Here is a 23,104-nt window from a genome sequence, read left to right as displayed (position 1 = left end):
AGGTGCTGGTGAGCAGTGGCCGGTGTGGAGAACAGTGTCACAAGGGTGAGAATGGGACCATCTGATGACCACAGATCCTCCTCCCACACGGGGAAGGCTACTTCCTACTGGGCACAGGCTTAGCCTCGATGGGTTAAGAAAACAGAAGGACACTTCCTCTTCCTGATGCTTCCGTCCACCTGGAAGCAGCTCTGTCTCCATGACACTCCTGGCCTGGGTCCTCCTCTCGCTCCCTCTTACCCTGGGAGTCACTCAGCTGAGTAGTGAGTTTGGTGGCCGGAATTTGACCTGCATAATCCTGCCTCTTCCTCTCAGAAGAGGGACAGACCCTGGGAGCCTGCAGCTAGCTCAGCTGCTCCAGAGACAGGCTCTGTCCCCACAGCAGGACCCATGCAGCCTGAGGCCAGACGGCTAAATCCACCCCATGCAGAGATGTAGCTGTCACACGGGCGTCACACGCTAAGCTATGGACTCCGTCACAGTCTTTACTAGTAGTCACGAAGGTGATATTTTTTGGTTTTTCATCTATTGATTCTTTTGCCTTATTTCTCAATTTGTTTAAAACTCAAGCAAGTAATAGGTATGCTATTTACTGTGCTCTCTTAGAGAGACTTAGATCACCCCTACCTCATGTTATGGCTTCAACAAGACTTTGAGGAAGGTATTATTTTTGTCCACTTTACAGATGAAAAATAGACAATCAGAAGGATTAAGGGACCCCGGAGTCAACCACTGAACTCATTTAATGCTTTTTATCCTCACGTCTAGTGAGAAGGTGATTCTGCAGACCTATGTCCACCCTGAGGATGGATCCCCCTGCTGACTGATGGTGGGGAGGTGTGGGAGACAGGCAGGGTCTTTCGGAGATGAGGATGACAACTGAAGTCTCAAACTCACAGAACCGATGATGACAGAAGGGTACGTTTGGCATCACAAAGGCTACAACGGAATTTGCCTGTCCTTTGAGAGTTTCAACCTTTTGTTCTCTTCCCTGCAGTGCCTAATTTCTTGGCAGCCCGATGAACTGGACCATTATGCACTTTTTAGAAGTAAGCATTTATTTGCCTTTCATTCAATCCATAAATATGTATTAGCACCTACTTTGGTTCCTTTTGGAGGTTCTGAGGGAGAATCTGCCCCATGCCCCTCCCCTGGTTTCTGGGGGGTGCTGGCAGTCATAGGCATGCCCCTTGTTCCTTGACTTGTACCTGTGTAACTCGCATCTCCAACTCTGTCTCCACATGGCTTTCTCCCCTGTGTCTCAACTCTCCCTCTGCCTTTCCAAATCCAGGATGATCCCATCTTGAGACCCTTGACTTCATTACATTTGCAGAGACCCTTTTTCCAAGTAAGGTCTCATTCACAGGCTCTGGGCATTAAGACATGGGTGTACTTTTTGGAGGGACACCATTCAACCTATTAGAGGAAGTTCGGCAATACAGTCAAGAAGTCAGAGCAGGGAAGTATGCTTTGCCAAGGACGGGGCTTCTCTATTTAGTGCAAAACACACAATGGATGTGGTCAGAAGGCCCCTGGAACTTGGCAGAGAAAAATGTCCTCGTGCACCAGAAGGTACTCCAAACAAATAAAAGGATCAAGTGCCCTGAAAACTACCTACATGTGAGAGCAGCCTCTCAGAGGGGGTTGGGGGGTCAGATGCACTGACCTGGGTCTGAGCTGAGGTCCACTGCCACAGAGTCAAGGGCCTCAGGCAAGTCCTTTCTCTCTCCTGGGCCTGGAAGTCTTCATTGATTAAGTCAGGTAATTGGACCAGAGCACTTTTAAGCCTTTCTACTCAAATGTTCCATGATTCTGCATATTCAAAGGCCAAAGATTCACTTAAACAGGTGATTATATGAAAACATATTTTCAGTAGAAGATGTGCCCGTTTCGTTATCTAGTGAACTGTGTACAAAGCAATATTTTTCCTAGAGTGAGCAAAGCAACATGATCCAGAAACATCAGAACAGCACATGTTTTGAGAAATGGTTCCATTTGTGCCATTCTGAGAGCGAACACTCTGGTCATTAGAGTTTACAAATTATGTTTTGAGCTACATTAAACTCCCAGCCCTCATTATCAACTAGGGTGCTTCTCGTTAGGAAATATAGAGGCATGGCACGGATGGTGGCTCCCTAATTGCCTTGACAAGTCTAAGAGAATCGAGTTGGATCAAATGACAATGTTATTCATGCTCTGAAATTTTTGATTTGGGAAAACTACTATGAATGGCTACAACAATGCTTAACCAGTGGCCGGTGGCAGGGCAGGGCCTCAGAGGCGCACAGTTGGGATGGGAACAGGTGGCCCTGAGATGTTTCTGCTCCTGTCAGAAATCAGTCACCTGAGTGTGTCTGAGCAGTACCCCCCTGCCCTGGGGATGAGGAGAGGAGTGCTGATCAAACTTAATCTGAAAAACAAGGTTCATCAGGGTGTTCTGCGAGGCTCCTGCAAAATCACAGTCGTCTAGCGGCAGTGACTTGGAATGAGACATGGTGTTGGTACAGCACTTGAAGGCAGCGGTGGCGCTTTTTAACTATCTATCCGTTAAGTCTAAAACACTTACCTCTGCAAGTCAAATCTTAACCTGCCTTTTCATTCTTCTCCCTTCTCTTGTTCCCCTGCCTTCTCTCCTCAAACTTTCATTCCTCTGAAAAATCCACCATTTCCAGAAAGAAGAAACATCGACAACAAAACCACTCCACCCTGCCCGGTGCTTGCTGTCATGCTGATGCCTCCGTCTACTTTGTTGACCTTGTCTCGTGATAAACACATACCTACCTTTCCACCGGACTGGATCATAACCTATCTGCAGGCAGGGGCTGCTATCTTTTTCATCTCTACACTCCCTTGTGCCATTGTGCTCAGTGTAATGCTGGCCAGGAGTTACCACATGTAAACTCTCAACAATATTTGAAGTACATTGTTAAATGTGGGCAATGTATATTGAGAGTTGTTAATGACTTTACATCTCTGACACACAATCAATACTCAGTAAACAGGAACTACTAAGTAGGATTCTGCCAGAAATTAGTGAGAGCTCTCTTCTTTTTATCTAATAGGATAATACAAAGCCAAGCAATGTTATTTTGAAGATGTCTGACTTAATCCCAGGTATTATTATATTGTTTGTTTGTTTGTTTGTTTTTTTCACTTAACATTTCCTGGGCTCCTGTGTCATAGGGAAGCTAATGTGCCCCCAAAGAGTTCATAGTCCCCTAGAGGAAAAAGACAGGTAAATGGATGAATGCAAAGCAATGTTTTTATTAGTTTCTTCAACAGATATTTAAAGATAACAGTGTGCAAAAAGTTGTGCTAACCACTAAAGTAAAGCACATTTATTGCGAGTGGCTTGAAACGTAATTAACATTCATGTAGCTGTGCATTGACAAAAAAAGCTCTACATTTTTCTAATACTTGGCTTTTCTGTTCTCATTATTGTCAAAATCTAGGGTCCTTAACCTGGGATAGTATTTAGGGGAGTCATGAACTAGAATAGGAAAAAAATACATATTTATTTTCACTAATTCTAACTAAAATTTACCCTCTCTTTTGATTATGAATGTAGACAACAAACCGCAGTAGAATGAGCAGTACCTGTGACTGTGTCATCAATAGAAATCACAGGTATTTTCATATTATATTATAACTGTTGTGGGTATGTCAAAATCACTATTACACTCAGCACAATTTTAAAATTTGTTGACTATCTGATCTGCTGCTAGACTTGACATTTAATGCATAGAATAAAAAAGCACATGCTTTACTATATCACCGATTTGTTATAAAATATTTGAATGACTATATTTCAGCATAATTGTTTTAAAATTTTGTAATCCTATGCATTTTATGTAATTCTTTTAAGGAATAAAAGAGTTTACAGACTCTTGATCTATGCCCTGATAGTAGTTATTCCTATCACACATTTGGGATCTTTCTCTGAGGCAATATCCAAAACCAGGGCTGAGCTGTGAGGCTAACTGCACATGGACCAGCTGCCTGCTGTGGAGCAGCACTGAGAGCATGTGTCTGAGCACTCCCACATGACTGTCCTGCTCTGATCGCCTGAGAGAGAACATGGGCCCACCTGCACATGAGCCTGGGCCTGCCTGTGTGTGTGCCTTGGCTTCCTTAACCGAGAATGGAGTGTAAACATAATCTGCCCCATTTGAATCAAAATCAAACCAAATACATATTGCAGGCAGGAAGAAATTGACTCAACAGATCCAGGTGTAGCCAGAAGCACCTGGGCATCTTGGTGGACCATGAGACAACTCTGAGTCATTGATAAACATTGGTTAGTTCCCAGAATAAATGTCAATAAAACATAAAATAACATGAGCCCACAAGCGTTAAAAAAAAGCTCTCTCTTCTTGTATGAATCCTGAGATAGGATTATTATTCCACCTTAATTCAGAATGATTGAGGTGATTTTACCCAGTCACACGGAGAGTAAAGTGAAGCATTCTGCAAACAACGCGAGGATTCCATCTGCATTACAGAACTTCCATATCCAGTTACAATATTTTTTACAAAGAGCATCTCCTTGCCTAAGAGTAATGGAACACTCAAACAGCCAACTGAAGAAGTTTCTTTACCCTCAAGGGGGGAGGGGGGACTGTGGGTCCAATTGTAGTGGAACACACTTATCACCCCTGAGCTCACACACCTGGAGACTACGCTAAGCCAGATGACGTTTGAGCTTTAGAACTGTTTTTGTTCCTTTTTTATTTTCTTTTTTATTGAATTTATTAGGGTGACCTTGGTTAATAAAATTATATAGGTTTCAGGTGTACAATTCTATAATACATCATCTGTATATTGTATTATGTGTTCACCACCCCAAGTCAAGTCTCCTTCCAACACCATTTGTCCCTTCTATATCCTCTTCTACCTCCCACCATCCCCCTTTCCCTCTGGTAATCGCCATACTGTTGTCTGTGTCTATGAATTTTTGTTTGTTAACTTAATCCCTTTGCCTTTTTCACCCAGCCAGAGCTTTAGAATTCTATGCTTTGGGGTTGCCCTGCATCTCCCAGTGGGGCGTGAAAAGCCAACTATAATTAGTCTAGAACTTGATCATACTCAAGTGGCACTTGAAGCCCAGAAGTTCAATTACTTTCCAAAGAGCATACAAATCAGAGTTTCCAAAGGCAAAACTTGATGCCAGGGATCCAAAGTACACATGGGTTCCTTTCCCAAGAGAGAGGAACTTACTTTCACCTGGTGAAGCACGAGATCTATGTCCATGAAACAGAAGAGAGTAGGTCATCTGGCTGGTAACGGGACCAGATCTAAGCTCTGCAGGTCACTTCTTGTTCTACACACTGACTGCTCCCATTGCCATATCCCACTGGTCTCTACATGTAATATCTTTGCTCTTCTCACTTCTGAAACAGCTGTCTTTGAATATATCTTCCCTCTAATTTGATACAGCTACATCATGAAACCATTTTCATTTAAGTTAGTGGTGTCCACCGGAAGCCCTCCGCAGCCACAGCTTGGCAATAAGCACTCTGGAATACGCCTGGGAAGGAGCACCAATGGGAAGCTAAAATAGTCCCAGACACAGAGAGGTCCTGCCCCCCAACCCCCTCCAGTAACAGAGGCCCAGCACTTGGAGGATCTTTTGGGAGGATCCATGGAGTTTTCTAAAATGGCACTCCAGGTGAGGAGGGGCTTCTGTAATCAGAACTACTGAGGCAGATCAAAGCTCTAAACGTGAACCTGCCTTTGCCATATTGCACTTCTCAGAGTTCTCATCTCAAAAAGCTTTACATGATGAATCTTACACTTAGATAAGAATATTTCAAAGCAAACGTTATTGCTCATGAAAAAATGTATTGATTCCCAGCCACCTATGAATTAGCATCCATTATATTTATCAAGCCAAACCATCAGCAGGATAATTAAATTTTAAATTTTGGCTTACCTCTAGCCAGAAAGAAAAGACACTATAACATTTGGGCCAACAATAATTTCCTCTTCCCAGAACTTTAATTTCCTCTGTCTATACCTGTCACTTCTGGACACTAGGAAGGCCCATAGATTATCTCTCTTAGATAAGTATGTGCCTCAAGAAGTGGCATCTGTTTCAAAGTTTTAATGATTATAAATGAAACCCAGCGTTATCAGTTCCTCGTACCAAATGTTTTGCTTTTATATTGAGTAGAAAACCTGGTAAACAATGAGGAAGAGATGATTTTTTTTTCTGAAATGAAATATGGATTATGTTTATTTCAGAGGTTTTAAGGGGAACACAAATTAAGAGTGAACCCCTGGACAGGTGTTATTTAAGGAACTATTAAAGTATAAATAACAGGACCTATCAAAGCAGTCAGAATCTCTTAAGCGTTTAGTACCATTAAATGTCCCTTGCTAATACTTCTTCTTTCTATAAAAGATGATGCACATAGTTGTTTTGCCATCCACCTTCAGTGAGGGGCATTGCAAGGAAATCCCAGTGAAACCTGATGGTGCACTTATTCTGGGAATGTAGAGCATCCATGAGAGAAATTTCTTGTAAGTCTTGGGACTAAGGAAACTATTTTCTCCTTAATAACTAGCTTGTTTTTGTCACTTAGGCATTTTGCATCTTGTAACCAATTATTTTTTCCTCTTGTTCTAGAGTGACACTGGTGAGCTTAGGGCCAAATGTGCAGCCCACCTTTAGCAACTGAACAGAACAATGTGATGTGCATTTGATGGAATAATCTTGCTCAGCTTTATATTCCCAAACCTAATTTTCCTTTGGTCTTGGTTTTATCATCCTTTTTTAAAAAATCCAACTACATTATTAAAATAAATAATAAATACCTACGATTTAAATAATCACAAAGCCTTTTTAGAATAAAATAGTTTCTACTAGGTTGCTCTTTTAATGTTCTTAATATTAATGATTACAAGCTATAGTAAGGAGGCTTGAGGTAGAAGATACCTCTATTTTAAAATGTAGGACAGAGCAAACCCCATAGAATTCTATGGCCAAGCCCTAACCATTTGGCTCAGTGGATAGAGCGTCAGCCTGCGGACTGAAGGGTCCTGGTTTCAATTCTGATCAAGGGCATGTACCTTGGTTGCAGACTCGATCCCCAGGAGGGGGCGTGCAGAAGGCAGCTGATCGATGTTTCTCTCTCATCAATGTTTCTAATTCTCTATTCCTCTCCCTTCCTCTCTGTAAAAAAAAAATTATATGTGTGTGTGTGTGTGTGTGTGTGTGTGTGTGTGTGTGTGTTTGTGTGTGTGTATGATTCTATGGCCAAATCAACCATTATGTTAAAGCCCTCAATGATCCCTATAGCAACATAATTTCTAAACTGGGTCCTGTGAACCACTGAGTAAGTGGTTTGCCAATAAATTTATCTGTTCCTCTCTAGGTCCATCCACTTGGAACTAGTATATATCTCCATATATTCAGGGTGACGTCACCAAGATGGCAGTGTAGGAAACCCCAGTCTCTGTCCCTTCCACAAAGATCAATTATTAGACAGCTTTCCATGAACAAAACAGCTCTGGGAGAGTTCAGGAGTCTCTATGGAAGATACTTTGGTAACACAGTGGAACAAAAATGACCCCACAAAACTGGAAGAAAGAACAGCTTCACTTGCCTGCACCATCCCATCCCCCAGGCTGGCAAGGCCCAAACCAAGAAAGAACTCCCCGTCTAGAGAGAACTCCCCTTCATTGAGAAAGACAGAGTGGGGTGAATGACTCACTTTCCCAGCCTTTCAGGGCACTACATGAAGGACTCACTTGAGTTGCACCCTGCCCAGAGACCAGCAAAAACGTAAATGTAGAGAGAAAGACAGCGAGGAACAAGGAAGAAAAGCAGAGGCTACCAATACCAGCCACACAGTGGGGGTGACCGCACTTCCCAGTGCCCTGCTCTGCAGATGACCCCAGCAGCTTTTGCCACTAAAGAAACCAACAACCACCAAGGGTCCCCTGCAGATTTCACTGGTTTTCATCTACATGTTTTTTCGTTCACAGACGCCAGAGGTCTGAGTCCTTTCCCGCTCCCTCTCTCGCCTTGTCCCCCCACCCTGGCCTGAGCCCAGGATCTGCCTGGCAACCAGCCCCAGCCTCTGTGATTGTGCAAGTGCAAGAAACTTGCCAATCTCCTGAAGCAGGCAAATTTGGGCAGTGGGTGATAAGGGCCAAAGCTTTTCTATCCACTTGTGGATTTTAGTCTTAGGAGTCCTTTTGTAAGTCCCAAGGTAAGGATGAATGGAAGGAAAGAGAATGTATCCAACTAAGACACGGATATACATATCTGAAGGGTGGCATTTTAGAGGGATGCCTTAAAAAGTAAGAGATTTTCAGTAAAGAACTTAAAAATGCCTGGAATGTATGTGGTAATAACCAAGAGCGCTAGGTTGACTAAAGCTTGGCAGACTAAAGGAGCCGATAGATGATAGATATAGATGATAGGTAGATAGATAGATAGATAGATAGATAGATAGATAGATAGATAGATAGATAGATAGATAGATGATAGATAGATGATAGATAGATATAGATAGATAAGCCCATTCAGAAAGCACAGAAGGTAAATCTACTGTCCATGTACAATGCAGGTGCAACAGGGATTGAGAAGAAAGAGAAGAGTAGAAGACAAAAATGACACTGGAGTTCCAGGTGAATCATGGGACTACAAGTGCTTTGGACTAAATGTTTGTATCCCCGCCCCCACTAAATTCCTATGTTGAAGTCCTAATCTCCACTGGGATGGTATTTGGAGGTGAAGACTTTGGGAGGTAATTTGTTTTAGATAAAGTCATTGGCGTGGAAGATGCATGATGGGTTTAGTGCCCTTAAAAGATGAGGAGACCAGAGTCCAGAGTTCTCTCTCTCTCTCTCTCTCTCTCTCTCTCTCTCTCTCTCTCTCTCTCTCTCTCTCTCCCCGCCCCCCATATGAGGATACAGAGAAAGCCCTCACCAGACAACAAATCTGCTGACACCTTGATCTGGACTTCCCAATCTCCAGAACTGTGAGAGAAAAAAAAGATAGGGTATCCCCCAAAAAGGTATACACACTTTCTTTAACAGCTGATAACTCAAATGTTCACTTCTTTTCAGGTTTAACGGATTTGAAATAATGGGTGAAGCCAGACTAAGATCTGAACAAAGAAAAATTATCCTAAAGTGCTGCTAGACTTTATTTTGTGGGGATACATAAAAGATAAAGTTTACAGTACAAAACTGGCAATAGTCGATGAATTGAGGGTGCACAAAATACCAAACAAAATGATTCTTGATGTTTGTGATTCCATTGCTTCATGTTATCAGCAGTGACAGGACCAGCATGGTCATCGGTTTGAAAACAGGCATTGACAAAAAAATTATTCATTTCTGTAGACTCTTTTAAATTTTGAAAATTAACTGTATGTTAATAAACATAGACTTTATAGTCATTCAAAGTGTGTATATATTTTTGGAGGGTCAAATTGTATTTGTTGTTTAAAGCCAAAAAAAAAAAATGCAGAGATTTTCATACACACACAGACACATAATCTTTGTTTTTCCAGGGCATGATACCCTGCTCCTCCTGCACCAAGGCCATATGCACACCACCTTGATTTAATAAAATGATTCTAATTTCAAGACCTGGAGTGAAACTAACAGGAGGGTACATTGTGCAGCTGCCACGGGCTGGGAGAGGATATACTGAGAGCCCTTAAGAACTGTGTTTTAATTCACACCAATGTAATTAGGTTTGGAGAGCCATCATTTTATTAAGCAATTTAAGAATCTATAACTAAACCTTGTTCTGTGCAGTTTAATATTAAATATGTATTATCCTTATAACATTTAGCTCTCATAACAAGAAAAGAGTTTGGGATATAATTCTCATCTCACATAAATAAAAAACACAATTTGATAACACGTTGAAATTATCCTTTAAGAAATAGGTTGCTCTTCCCTGGCGTTCAACAGCGAGAATGCCTAAGTCTGTGAATCTTGTTCAGAAATTGTAATACTGCCAGCTTCTTGATCCTAACACATCACCTTCATATTCACACGAGTGTCATATTATAGAATCATAACTTGACATTTACACCAAGATATTACTGATTTGCAGACGTCTGAGGCAACAGATAATTAGATTCACTAGCTATTTTTTTAAATATCAAGAAACTGGCCAAAGATAAATAGTTTTAGATTTTAAATTATTTATAACCATATACATTTTAAATTCCTATTTTAAAAGATAGAATTATATGTATTTACCTTGTAAACACTTTTTTTCCACAGCTGTCCAGCCTGCCTTGATTTTCAAATAAAACTAAAACTAAAAGGCTTGGAAATGCCAAATTATGCCAACTAAAACGAAGAGCCAGGTTTGTTCTGCAGCTTGGCCTGTTGTATATACAGATTTCTGAACATCAGTTCATTGGAGCAATCCCCTACAGGGAGGGTTGTTTGGGTGTAGGGGGAAGTGCAAAAGGATGAGACCCTCATTCCTTGCATTATAAACAGCCCTGCACTGTGTCTTCTCGCTGGGAACATCACTATCATAGTGTGGTCTGCAGGCCAGCAGCTGCAGCAGCAGCATCCTCTCCTAGGAGGCTTATGAGAATGTAGACTCTCCAACCCCACCCCAGACCTACAGAATCAGGATCTGCCTTCTAACACTGCACCCAGGTGATTGTGTGCAAAGTACAGTAGTGTGACTCTCTGAGGAAATGAGACCTTCTGTTGGTGTCATTATTAACTTTAAATGCTGGACACCTCCTTTTCAGAAGATAATAAGAAGGTAAGGAGAGCAGTGGAAGGATGGAGTGCTTTCACACTGTTTCTGGACCAACTTCATTAGTGCTTCCTGATGGCTCATAGCTCCACGTTAGCAGATCATAATGCCTTTCAAGAGGTAGAGGCTGTTGATGTGATTTGAACAAAGATGGCTAAAACAAATGGAATATCTAATTTGGCAGTGCCCCCACAAATCTTCGTATGTTTCTGTTTGTTCCGTTTTGCTTTCCATTCTGTTTGCTTCTTGTCTTTGATTTGTCCTGCTCTGTTAGTGATCCCACGTTGCACTGTCCTCTGAAACACTGAGTTTATGATTCCTCAAGGGGGCAGGCATTGGCCATGATACTGTAGCATGAATGATCTTGGAGCTAGCCTTGGCCATAGGCTCCTTAGTGCAAACAAAAACTTTGAAAGACTGTCTGTTATTCAAACTAGTTTTAACATTGGAATTGACGTGGCTAGGTTTTTTAGAAAGTGACTTAAGCAGCTGTAAAATGACTAATCCGGACATTAAAAACAAAGTGCTCTTATTTTTAAATTAATCCCAGGGGCTAAGAATTGGGCTTGTATTTTGAACTCATCTAGAATCTCTGAACTCCTGAGATTCACATAGTCCTTTGTCTCTTACTATGTGCTTCAGACAGTATCCCATCAAACCTTCCCCTAGTATAACACTGTGTACATTAGTATAATATTTTGGCCAATTATGTTCTTTCTTCATTAGATTATGGCCTCTGGGGAGACAGGAACTATGTTGTACTCATATCTGTATCAGAGGTACCTAGAACAGGGCCTAGCACATAGTGAGTACCTAATAAGTATGAGTTATGAATGAATAAATGAACATAATTGCAAAATAGAGGCACTGAAAGCAGGATAAGCAGTCTGAACAGCTTCCTCTCCAACTATGAAATACTATATGAAAACAGAGTATAATATCATTAGAGCTCATTTATTCAGAACTTGTAAGACACACCTTTTGATTAGACTAAATGTTGTGTTTTTGTACTATCTGCAGGGACTGGGACAGGTGGGAAAAAGAAGATGGAACAGATTTTAATGACTTGGTATCAATTCAGGAAGCATTCATTTTATATACTCCTGATAAGTTAAGTTATCACTTAGGTCTACATAGTACGTCAAATTTTACAAAGATCTATTCATGAAATAGAATTTTTATTATTAACGCTCCTTTCTATAATGAAAAGAAAGTTTCATTCATTAAATAAAATTCTAATTAAGCCTTCCTGTAACTGAGATTGGTCTTCCTTCTGAGAAGTCAAGTTTGGGGAATTTTTTATTATAAGTTATAAGACAAATGACTTTCCAATGGGAAGCAAATGAACACATTGGTAGCTTGTGGAATCAGAGCTTCTTCTTCAGTTTATGAGTAAGCTCATGACAACCCTCAATACCTGTTTCATATTTCAGACTCCTGAGCTCCAATGACCAATATATGTAGACAAACAAAAATTACCAGGTTCCCTTCCAGTAATGCAAAGTGTGTTTTTATAAGACTTCCGGAGAAACCAAGATGGCGGCATAGGTAAACACCTAAACTGCTGCCTCGCACAACAATTTCAAAACTACAACTAAAAGACAGAACAGACACCATCCAGAACCACAGGAGAGCTGGCTGAGTGAAAATTCTACAACTAGAAGGAAAAAGAAAAGCTCACAGAGAATTGGAGGTACGGCAAAGGGGCTTTGTGCGCGCAGAGAGGAAGGGCGGCTGAGAGCCTGGCTGACTTTCTCTGGCGGAAGGGGGAAGGAAGCCTCCGATCGCACTGAACCCCAGTTCTGACTGCACTGAACCCCAGCTCCGGGCGAACACCTGGGGACCCACGCTCTTACGGGGGGAGTCTGGACTCTCGGGCAGAGACTCGAGCTGGGAAAGGCAGAAGTCTGAAGGCGCGCGGGCCAGTGTGCACAAAGGCTGCGGAGGTTGCCACAGGCTTTCCCTAGTGGAAGGGAGTCAGAGGATCCTGACTGCACTGAGCCCCAGTTCTGACTGCAGTGAACCCCAGTTCCAGGCGAACCCCTGGGGACCCACGCTCTTGTGGGGGGAGTCTGGACTCTCGGGCGGAGACTCGGGAGCCGGGGAAGGCGGAGGACTGAAAGTGCGCACGCGCGCGCATGCCAGTGCGCACAAAGGCTGCGGAAGTTGCCACAGGCTTTCCCTAGTGGAAGGGAGTCAGAGGATTCTGACTGCACTGAGCCCCAGTTCTGACTGCAGTGAACCCCAGTTCCAGGCGAGCCCCTGGGGACCCACGCTCTTGTGGGGGGAGTCTGGACTCTCGGGCGGAGACTCGGGAGCCGGGGAAGGCCGAGGACTGAAAGCGCACATGCGCGCAGGGGCGGGGCTGACAGGAAGCCAAGACTGAGACTCCACCCCATCCAAGCTGAGCACAGAGCCTATTGCAATTTGGCAAGTCTAATCCTATAAGGCTGTCTCCAGCAACGAACTTCTCCCAGCATAGACACAGCTGATCCTTACAGCCAACTGGCCCGGAGGTCAATTCTTCCCAGTGATACCAACAACAATAAAGACTTAATTACAACAAGGCTGTACACACAGTCCACAAAGGGGTGCACCAAGAGTGTCCACCTCAGGTTAACTGGGGAAGCAGACCCACTGGGCCATATTGGAAACCTAGCACAAATATCTACCTTACCAACTCAGGGAATCAGTGAAAATGCGGGGTCAAAGAATCAGATCACAAACGAAAGAAATGGAGGAAAACAAACGACTGGATATAGAATTCAAAACCACGGTTATAAGACTTTTTAAGAATATCCTAGAAAAGGCCGATAAATATAACGAGACCCTCGAAGATATGAAACAGGACCAACTAGAAATTAAACATACACTGACTGAAATAAAAAATATTATACAGAGACCCAGAAACAGAATAGAGGAACACAAGAATCAAGTCAAAGAATTGAAATACAAAGAAGCAAAAAACACTCAACCGAAAAAGCAAAAAGCAAAAAAAAAAATCCAAAAAGTTGAAGATAATGTAAGAAGACTCTGGGACAACTTCAAGCGTACCAACATCAGAATTATGGGGGTGCCAGAAGAAGAGAGAGAGCAAGATACTGAAAACCTATTTGAAGAAATAATGACCGAAAACTTCCCCCACCTGGTGAAAGAAATAGACTTACAAGTTCAGGAAGCCCACAGAACCCCAAACAAAAGGAATCCAAAGAGGACCACACCAAGACACATCATAATTAAAATGCCAAGAGCAAAAGACAAAGAGAGAATATTAAAAGCAGCAAGAGAAAAACAGTTAATTACCTACAAGGGAGCACCCATACGACTGTCAGCTGACTTCTCAACAGAAACTATGCAGGCCAGACGGGAGTGGCAAGAAATTTTCAATGTGATGAATAGCAAGAACCTACAACCAAGATTACTCTACCCAGCAAAGCTATCATTCAGAATTGAAGGGCAGATAAAGAGCTTCACAGATAAGAAAAAGCTGAAGGAGTTCATCACCACCAAACCAGTATTATATGAAATGCTGAAAGGTATTCTTAAAGAAGAGGAAGAAGAAAAAAGTAAAGAGAAAAATTATGAACAACAAATACATATCTATCAACAAGCGAACCTAAAAATCAAGTGAATTAAAAACCTGAGGAACAGAATAATCTGGTGAATATAATAGAATCAGGGGCATAGAAAGGGAGTGGACTGATAATTCTCAGGGGGAAAGGGGTATGGGGGGTTCATGAAGAGAATGGACAAAAATCATACACCTATGGATGAGGACAGTGGGGGGGAGGTAAGGGCAGAAGGTGGGGTGGGAAATGGGTGGAGGGGAGCTATGGGGGGAAAAAGGAGAAATAATTGCAATAATCTGAATAAAGATTTATTTAAAAAAAAAAAAAAAAGACTTCCAACACTTCCATGATTTGTACACTCTGTGAGTTAGGACCCGCCCCGCTGAAAACAGATGGCATGCTCTAACTGGGTAACTGAGGCAAGCTCAGTAAAGGGATTGCTTTACAATGGCCTGGGCAGAGTTAGGGAAAACTAACGGGGCTGGTGAAGCACCAGGAGCTAACAGAGTGGGATGTCTACCAGTGCCACACCTGGTCCAGAAGGAGCAAAGGAGGAGTGGTGACCAGAACCAAGAGAGAATCAGAGCTCGGGCTGGAGGACAGGGCTGCAGGCAGGGCTGCGACTTTTAGAAGAGAGAAGCACCACTGCCAACCGCTGCCCTGCAGGAAGGGAGACCATGGCGTGAACATGCTGACCCCACGCTCCTTCCACCCGTGGGTCTCCTGCAGGCGCCTCCCAATGATCCAAGCCAACAGGAAGCTGAAGGGCAAGACAGCCTTGCTGATTCAGTGCCTAGGGCTCAGCCTTCCAGGGCACAGAGCAGTGGGAGGAGGGTAGAGAGTGGATTTGAAGGGCGAGACAGAGAATATCCACTCTGTGCATCCTTCCCAAAGTTCTTCTACTGCTAAGAATTTATAATCTCTATTCATGAACTTCTTTTGCTATACACATTTCTAAGAATTGATTGAAAAAATATATATATATATACATATATATCCAATGACATTGGGTAATTTCTATTATTATTTTCATAGGAACACAAGATTCATTGCTTCATTCATTCAAATGTATGGTAAAGGTAAGTTTTCTCTATATCACCCTGAAATAAACATAAGGAATGAAAAATTGGAGGGAAAATTTTATCTACTATGAAACTAGCAAAGAGCCAAGATTCTCAAATCACAGACTATAAGAATTATCTGAGTAAAAACTTTATTAAATCAAGGGACAACCCTAAAAGGTGATATGCTCCTCTACACAGCCCAGTTGGTTTTTAAATTTCTCAGTATGTAAAGAGAGAGTTCAGAGAGGCCCAGTGTTGGAACGGTGAGGAGTGAGCATGAGCAAGACACGGGAGACATGGGGAACATCTGGGGGGTGGGGGAGATAGTGGGGGCCTGGTTCCCTACCAGAGTGGTGCAGAAAGTGATACTGATGGAAATATTGTGTGAACCCGCTAACAGACAAACAAAAATTACCAGGTTCCCTTCCAGTAATGGGTCCTAACTCACAGAGTGTGTTTTATTATCCTTGAAAGCCTGAAATGTAAGAACTTAACACAGAGGACTGGTCTAGAGGCAAGAGATGTAGGAAAACAGAAGGAAAATAACAATTATCTTTGTAGATAACTTGCCCCTCTCCTTCGCTTGTATGTGCTAAACAGAATCAACTACGCAGTGACAGTAAGTATCAAATATCTGTCCATCCTCCTCCCCGCCCCACACACACACACGAGTAAGCTGTGATTGACTCACTCACTACTTACACTTTGCTGAATGAAATAGATCTCTCTAGGCCTCATTACTGGAAACAGGATTAATAATATGAATAACTATTTGGTGCCATTTTTGTAAAGATGAAAGGAGTTGATCATTATAAGGGTTCATTATTTAAGAGCAGAAGATATTGCAGAATTATTATGAGGCGAAATATCTAAAGCCACTGTCTTCCCAAACACAATCCCTCCCACTTTTTTTTTTTTTTTTTTGGCAAATAGCTGGTATGGCTAGAATTGCCTCCACTTAGGAATGAGTAACAAGTACGAAGCTGTTAACAAGTACAGTTTCTATACGCTTAATTGTTATTTTAAAAGAGGAAAGTCAGAGGCAGATAAGCAATTCTGCAGGGTAACTAAGTTGGTTCAAGTGTTGTCCCGATATACCAAGGTTGTGGGTTCAATCCCCAGTCAGGGCACATACAAGAAGCAACCAATGAATGCATACATGGAACAACAAATTGATGTTTCTCTCTCTCTCTCTCTCTCTCCTCTCTCTCTCTCTCTCTCTCTCTCAATAAAAATAAAGGAATAACACAAGAAATAGATAAAATGTTCAGAGAAAGTCTTCTCCACATGTTTAAAGAACTTCTAGAACACATGAAACTTTTAAAAAATAAATGCGAAGTCAGAAAATAAATTGAAAATGATGAATAAAACAATCACTGAAGTGAAGGCTCTATTGGAATGAGTAAGAAATAAACAAATATTGTTTGTGTGTTTTTTAAAGTTAATTTCCTAGAAGATAGACTTGAAAAAGGTAACAAAAACTCACAGGAAAATGAAAGCATTTGAAAATAGTTATGGAGGGAGATAAATTATACGTTAGAGCAGTGGTCGGCAAACTGCGGCTCGCGAGCCACATGCGGCTCTTTGGCCCCTTGAGTGTGGCTCTTCCACAAAATACCACGGCCTGGGCGAGTCTATTTTGAAGAAGTGGCATTAGAAGAGGTTTAAGTTTAAAAATTTTGGCTCTCAAAAGAAATTTCAGTCGTTGTACTGTTGCTATTTGGCTCTGTTGACTAATGAGTTTGCCGACCACTGCATTAGAGTATTAATGAGAGATGACAAAGATGAATGCTACTGTCCTGACAAACAACCAGGGTACCCTTTAACCTCACACAGTGGGATGACTGGCTCTACATCGAATCTTTAATTAAGCCACTATGTCTAAGAAAACGACAATGAGCAATGAGAATAGGGTGTGCCCCGGGCCAAGTTGTCCCATTTCAGCTGTGCATGCCCAAGCCTGCTGTGTCTTCTGGTTGATTATCCACATCTGCAATGGTATCTTGAGAACTGTTACTCTCAGTTACTGTATTTCTTTATAAATTGTCGGGGGGGTGCTGTGGGGGAATAGCTCGGTGACAACCCCGTGACCCCACAAAATGTCAATGGAGAATGCTGGAGGCCACGGTGTTGATGATGGACAACAGATAATATTTATAGATAATGCATGGTATTGATTGAGCTCACTTTCTGACAGATGCTGTCCTAAGACCCTTATATAATCAACTCCTTTCATCTTCACAAAAATTGCACCAAATAGTTATTAGTATTATTAATCCTGTTGCCAGTAATGAGGCCTAGAGAGATCGATTTTATTCAGCAAACTGTAAAAAGACTCCACCCAGCAAACTGACTCCAGAGCCTTAATCATTAGCTCCTTAAATTTGTGTATACCTCACAATTTACAAAGCCCTTTAGAAGAAATACAAATAGCACTGGATCCTCTCAACAATGCTTAAAAGTAAGAAACATCTTCGTCTCCGTTGTGTAAGTAGGGAAACTGAGTCTCAGAAACATGACATTTCCGGTGCTGGAAATCAACAGCACTAGTAGCTGCCCAGGCAGGGGCTGACATCTACCACACCTCACTCCCCAAGTGCCCACGTGCTCTCTCTCCTGCCTTAGCAGCCCGGTTGGTAAGGATTAAATTGCATCTGCACAATCAGATACGCAGAGGGAGAAAAGCTGCATCTAGGGTGTATTGGGTTTGGCATGAAAGTCCTGACACTGAAAACAGGACGTTATCTCCAGGCTGAAATATGATTTCATCTGGCCTCAGTGTCAGGAAGTATCCGTGGGAAGAAGAGGAGGAGGAGAAGCTGACCAAGGGAGCGGTGTTTAGCGGTGGTTAGCAGCCAACTCCAAAAAACGACCCTGTCTGGGAGCCTAGCGCCTGTCAGAGCGGCCCGCTGCGGCAGCAGCTGGGGAGAGGGAACCCACAAGCAACTGGGGATGTGAAGACAGAGCAGAGGAACCCCGGTCAACCCACCGCTGAAGCTGTGTCTTCTGGTTAATGCCCCTCTTGCCTTCCTGCCCTCTCTTCTCCACCCCTTCCATGATGTGCCCACCGTGTCATTCAAGCCCTGGCCGCCGTTCCTACGCTTCTGTCTTCTTTCTCAATAACCCAAGGAACAAATCAATTATTTTGGGGGCGGGGGGCGCCTATGGCTTCTAGTAGCCGGGGCATTGCAGCTCTGGCGCACATCGCCCACTAACTCGTCATCCTTCCATTACACGCTTCACACCCAACCAATTTGCTTCCGATCCGCAGTGACCCCCACGCCTCCTCCCTTAAAAAAAAAAAAAAAAAACCACAAACTGCAGTCCAATGATCCCGACATGGTTAGTAATCGGACGTAATGGCTATTGCGGCCAACTCCCCGAGAAGCGGGAGCTTAGGGCAGGGATGGGGAAGCCTAGAATGCAATTCCCTCCGAGCAAGGAGGCCCAGGGGCAGCGGCACAAAACCACGCATCTCCGGGCTCCCACCCCGGGGCTCCCACCGCCGCCTCGGCGGCTGCTATAGAAACACCAGGTGTACACACGGAACTGAAATTAAACACCCATCCCAGACGGGACCGCGCCGGCTGGGCCTCCAGCCGCGGTCGCCATGGCAACATGCCGGGAGCAGGGCAGCCAGCGACGCGCGGGGCGGCGCGGCTCGGGGATACTCACTCCATCACGGGGCTACGGGCTGCCGGGTGCGCTGCTGCAGGACTCGCAGGCGCCGCTCACATCTGCGGAGCCTGGAGCTCTGGCCTCGCCGCGCAGCGCGCGAGGTGGAGCCCTGAGCGTCCCCCCTCCCCGCCCGCACCCTCTCCTCCCCTCGAGGGTTGAAAGTGAACGCTCAGGCTCTCCCAGCTCCCAGCCTGCGAGTAAAACGGGAAGCAATTGGATAATGTTGTTCGTTGGGCGCTAGACAAGCCACTCCACTTAAGTGTTTCGGGGAGGGAGGTCACCGGCAGCTGCGCACCGGGAGACGTGGCCACCAGCGCGCAGTGCCCGGGCGCCCGAGGCGCCAGGTGCGCAGGCGGCTCCCCTGGGACAAGAGGGGCTGCGCTGAGAAGCCCGGGCGGGAAGGGGAGATGGGCTTCTGGGGCGGGTGGCACCACCCCGAGAGCACAGGGAAACGATGGAGTCAGTGGCAAGGTGGCAGCTGTCGCGGTTTGGAAGTTGGATGCGAAAGAAGCTTCTGGCTTCAGCAAATAGCAAGTACTGCCCCTAATGGGCTGGCATGGGTTCGGAAACGCCATTGTGCCAGCCCAGCGGGCATTGGTCTGAGTTTCCCAAGGAAAACTCCAGCCCCATTGCGGCACATTAATGCAGTTTCATCACTTTGGTGATCCCACGCCCTTCTCATCATTCCATATTCTGCGCATTCCCGCCTATCAGCAAGATACTGGCCAGCGTTACTCTCCCTATTTCTTCCTTTGGAAACAATAGGTACATTGAATATGGATTCCTGAATTATCAAGGCCCCACCCCAGAGTTATACGATTCCCTGGGCCATGTAGTCCCTCCCTACATCCCCTCTGAAAACCCCCCACTCCTAAAGGTTTTCAGAATGGGCACCGGGCCCCCACCCAGTGCCCTGCACCTGCTACGATGAAGCACAGATGGGACAACTGCCAGGCTTCATTGTACCTTACTGCCCGGTTCCTCTGTGAGTGGTGTCTGCTGGGTGCAGAGGCCGCAGCCCAGGCGTAGCCATAACGTCCTGCCCTAGTGGAGCTCACAGGTTCAAGTAGAAAGACAGAACACAGAGGAAAGGGGAAAATAAACATAACCATAAGCAGTAAAGATACTGCTTTAAAAATCAAGTAATAAAATGTCATGATGAAGGTTTTACAATTAACTTGTGATGATTGCACACCTCTGTGAATATACTAAAATCCATTGAATTGTGCATTCTGGGTGAATTTTATGGTATATGCATTATATTATGTCTTAAAGCTGGTTTTTTAAAAATATATCTTATTGATTTTTTACAGAGAGGAAGGGAGGATAGAGAGAAACATCGATGAGAAAGAAACATCGATCAGCTGTCTCCTGCACACCCCCTACTGGGGATGTACCTGCAACCAAGGTACATGCCCTTGACCTGAATGGAACATGGGACCCTTCAGTCTGCAGGCTGACACTCTATCCACTGAGCCAAATTGGTTAGGGCTTAAAGCTGTTTTTTTAATACTCTGATGGAGAGGAAAAGGGAAGTGGGCCTGCCATGGTAGCGTGTTCAGGAAAGGACCCCCTGTAGAGACTGGCCCGAGAGGGCAGAGGAGCTAGGGTGTGCAAGCCTCAGGGGAAGGGCATTCTAACCAGCCATCAGCTTGGTTAGCGGCTTTAGGGCTGGAAGGAGACCCGTGCAAAATGTGCCCGGTGGATTCACGGCTCCTCCTTTCCCTCTGGAACCTGAGGCACAAAGTCAAACCCAGTGAAGAGTCACAGTGCTGTTTTGTGGAAAGGGATTCTGGATCTTCTCCAGGTTTCCATCACAGAATCTAGTGTGAACTGGGAGATCATAAACCCTCTGTAACCCGTGTCCGTTGCCAGCTCCCATCCCCTCTCTACTCTTCCCCTTCACACTCAAGCCCCCTGAAAGGGTTGCTTATACTGTACTCACCGTTTCTACATCCTCATTGTCTCTATAGCTCACCTTCTATCTACTCCTGTAGCATATAGGATTAAGTTCATCTGTGAGTAATTAAGAGGTTTAACCAGGAAAGGGATTTGTTTTTCTACCTCTGAAAGGTTCAGAGCTAAGCAATCCTGGACCAGTTTGGCGGCTCTCAGAGAGCGGAGGGACCCAGGCTCCGCCGGGACGTTCCTCTGTCATTTCTCTTCTCCCTTCCGAAAGTCACTTCATGGTTCAAGTTAGCTGCTCCAGCTCCAGCCATCATGCCTGCATTCCAACCCACACAAAGGGGAAAGGAGGCAAGAAGGGGCAAAGGAGAGCATGTCAGCTGCCTCTTAAGGAAGGCTTCCAGAAGCTGCCACAGGACACTTCCACTTACATCTCTTTGGCCAGAATTCAGTCACATGGCCATAGTCAGTTTCCCAGGACACTGGGCAAAGCAGTCATCACTCTGCATAGTCATGAGCCTTGGCAAAAACTGGGAAGCATGGGTATTGGAGGGCAACCAGCCGTCTTTGTCATACTGCTCAATCCTTAGCATTCTAACTTCTGTCTCCCCCATGCCACTGACACTGCTCACCAGAGTCAATGCCAAATGCAAGGGGCACGTCCCATTCCTCTCTTGCGTGATTTATGAGCAGCATTTGACATTTTGACCACCTCTCTTTGTATTTGTTGTGTGTTTTTTACTTCCAGTTGGGCTTGTTGAGGCATAATTTATAATTTATACACGGCAGGAAACAGCCTTTTTGGAGTTCAGGTCTATGAGTGTGGATAGTATACAAACCACAAAAATAGTCACGATATAGAACACCACCATCACTCAAACCGTTCCTTTGTTAACCTTGATAGTCAATCCCCTTCTTCCCCCTCCAACCCCTGGCAACCACTGATTGATTCCTGTGCCCCCAGTTTTGCTTTTTCCAGAAGGCCATGCACATGGCGTCAAACAGTACATAGCCTTTGGTGTTTGGTTTCTGTCACTGAGCAAATGCTTTTGAGGATCATCCATGTTGTTGTGCGTATAGGTCATTCCTTGTCAGTGCTGAGTACCAGTCCATTGTTCAAATGCACCATGGTTTTATATATTCGTTCACCAGTTGGTAAGTATTTAGATTGTTTCCATAAAGCAGTTACTAATAAAACTGCCATAAACATTCATGTGCACGTCTATGTTCTTTATTTCTTTGGGGTAAATACGTAGGGCCACTCTTGCCACTTTGAAATGTCTTCGGTAATGTCACACTGCTACAACGCTACCCCTTCTCTGCTACTTGTCTCTTAAATGTTGGAGTTCTGCAGGGTCTATCCTAAGCTCTCTTTACTTCTCACTGTACATACCCTCCCTGAGCAATTTCATCCACTTCCTTGGATTTAACCACTTGTACATGCACTTTCTTCCAAAACTAAATCTCCAGCCCACATCTCTCTCCTGAACTTCAAAACTGAATATTCAAAGGCCAATATAGCATCTTCATAAACACCACAAACCCAATGTGTCCAGAATTCACTCATCATTTTCACCCATAAATGTCCTCCTAATATAACCGGCCTAGCCCAACAACAGAGAGGGAAGTGTCCACACAGACACGAACCTCTTTGATTCCTCACCATCCTGAATTCCCATAGCTGGTTAATCAACAAGATTTATCCAGACTGCCTTCTGAGGAGCCACAGAGCCCATTCACTTCCCCCGGTCCCCACTGCTGTTCATCAACAGCCTCCCTGCTGGCCTCTTGGCCTCTGGTCACATCTTGTTCTAACCCATTCAACTGAACAGAGTAACCTTCCAAAAACACAAATCTAATCAGATCATCCCCTTTCCTAAAACCTTTCAACGGGCACCTCTTAACTCTAATATAAAGAGTTTGGGGGGGGGGGATTTCTTATTTTTGTATGAATATACAAAGTGTTCCAAAAAATGTATGCACACTTTGAATGATTATAAACTCAGTTTTTATTAATATACAATTCATTTTCAAAATTAAGTTGTCAGCTGTTAAAGTATGTATACATTTTGGGGGGACACCCTCTATATTATTTTATTTTTCAACTAGAGGCCCAGTGCACAAAATCCATGCACAGG

The 23,104-nt window shown here is 43.9% G+C and overlaps 1 protein-coding gene across 7 annotated transcripts in view; it reads right to left on the bottom strand.

Annotated features, from left to right (window-relative positions):
* The window catches only part of PALM2AKAP2 (PALM2 and AKAP2 fusion), a 385,911-nt gene extending 366,657 nt beyond the window's left edge, over positions 1-19,254 (bottom strand). For all 7 annotated transcript variants that reach the window (XM_080669981.1, XM_080669983.1, XM_080669987.1 and 4 more), the window contains exon 1: positions 19,059-19,254. In XM_080669981.1, coding sequence (XP_080526107.1) covers positions 19,059-19,063 — 5 coding nt within the window. In that variant the 5' untranslated portion in view covers positions 19,064-19,254. The remainder of the gene's footprint in view (positions 1-19,058) is intronic.
* Positions 19,255-23,104: the final 3,850 nt, after the last annotated feature.

The sequence above is a fragment of the Plecotus auritus genome (genome assembly GCF_963455305.1).
Source record: "Plecotus auritus genome assembly, chromosome: 5".
Lineage (NCBI taxonomy): Eukaryota > Metazoa > Chordata > Mammalia > Chiroptera > Vespertilionidae > Plecotus > Plecotus auritus.
The sequence above is the reverse complement of the archived record's forward strand: the minus strand, read 5'-3'. Positions and strand labels throughout refer to the sequence as shown.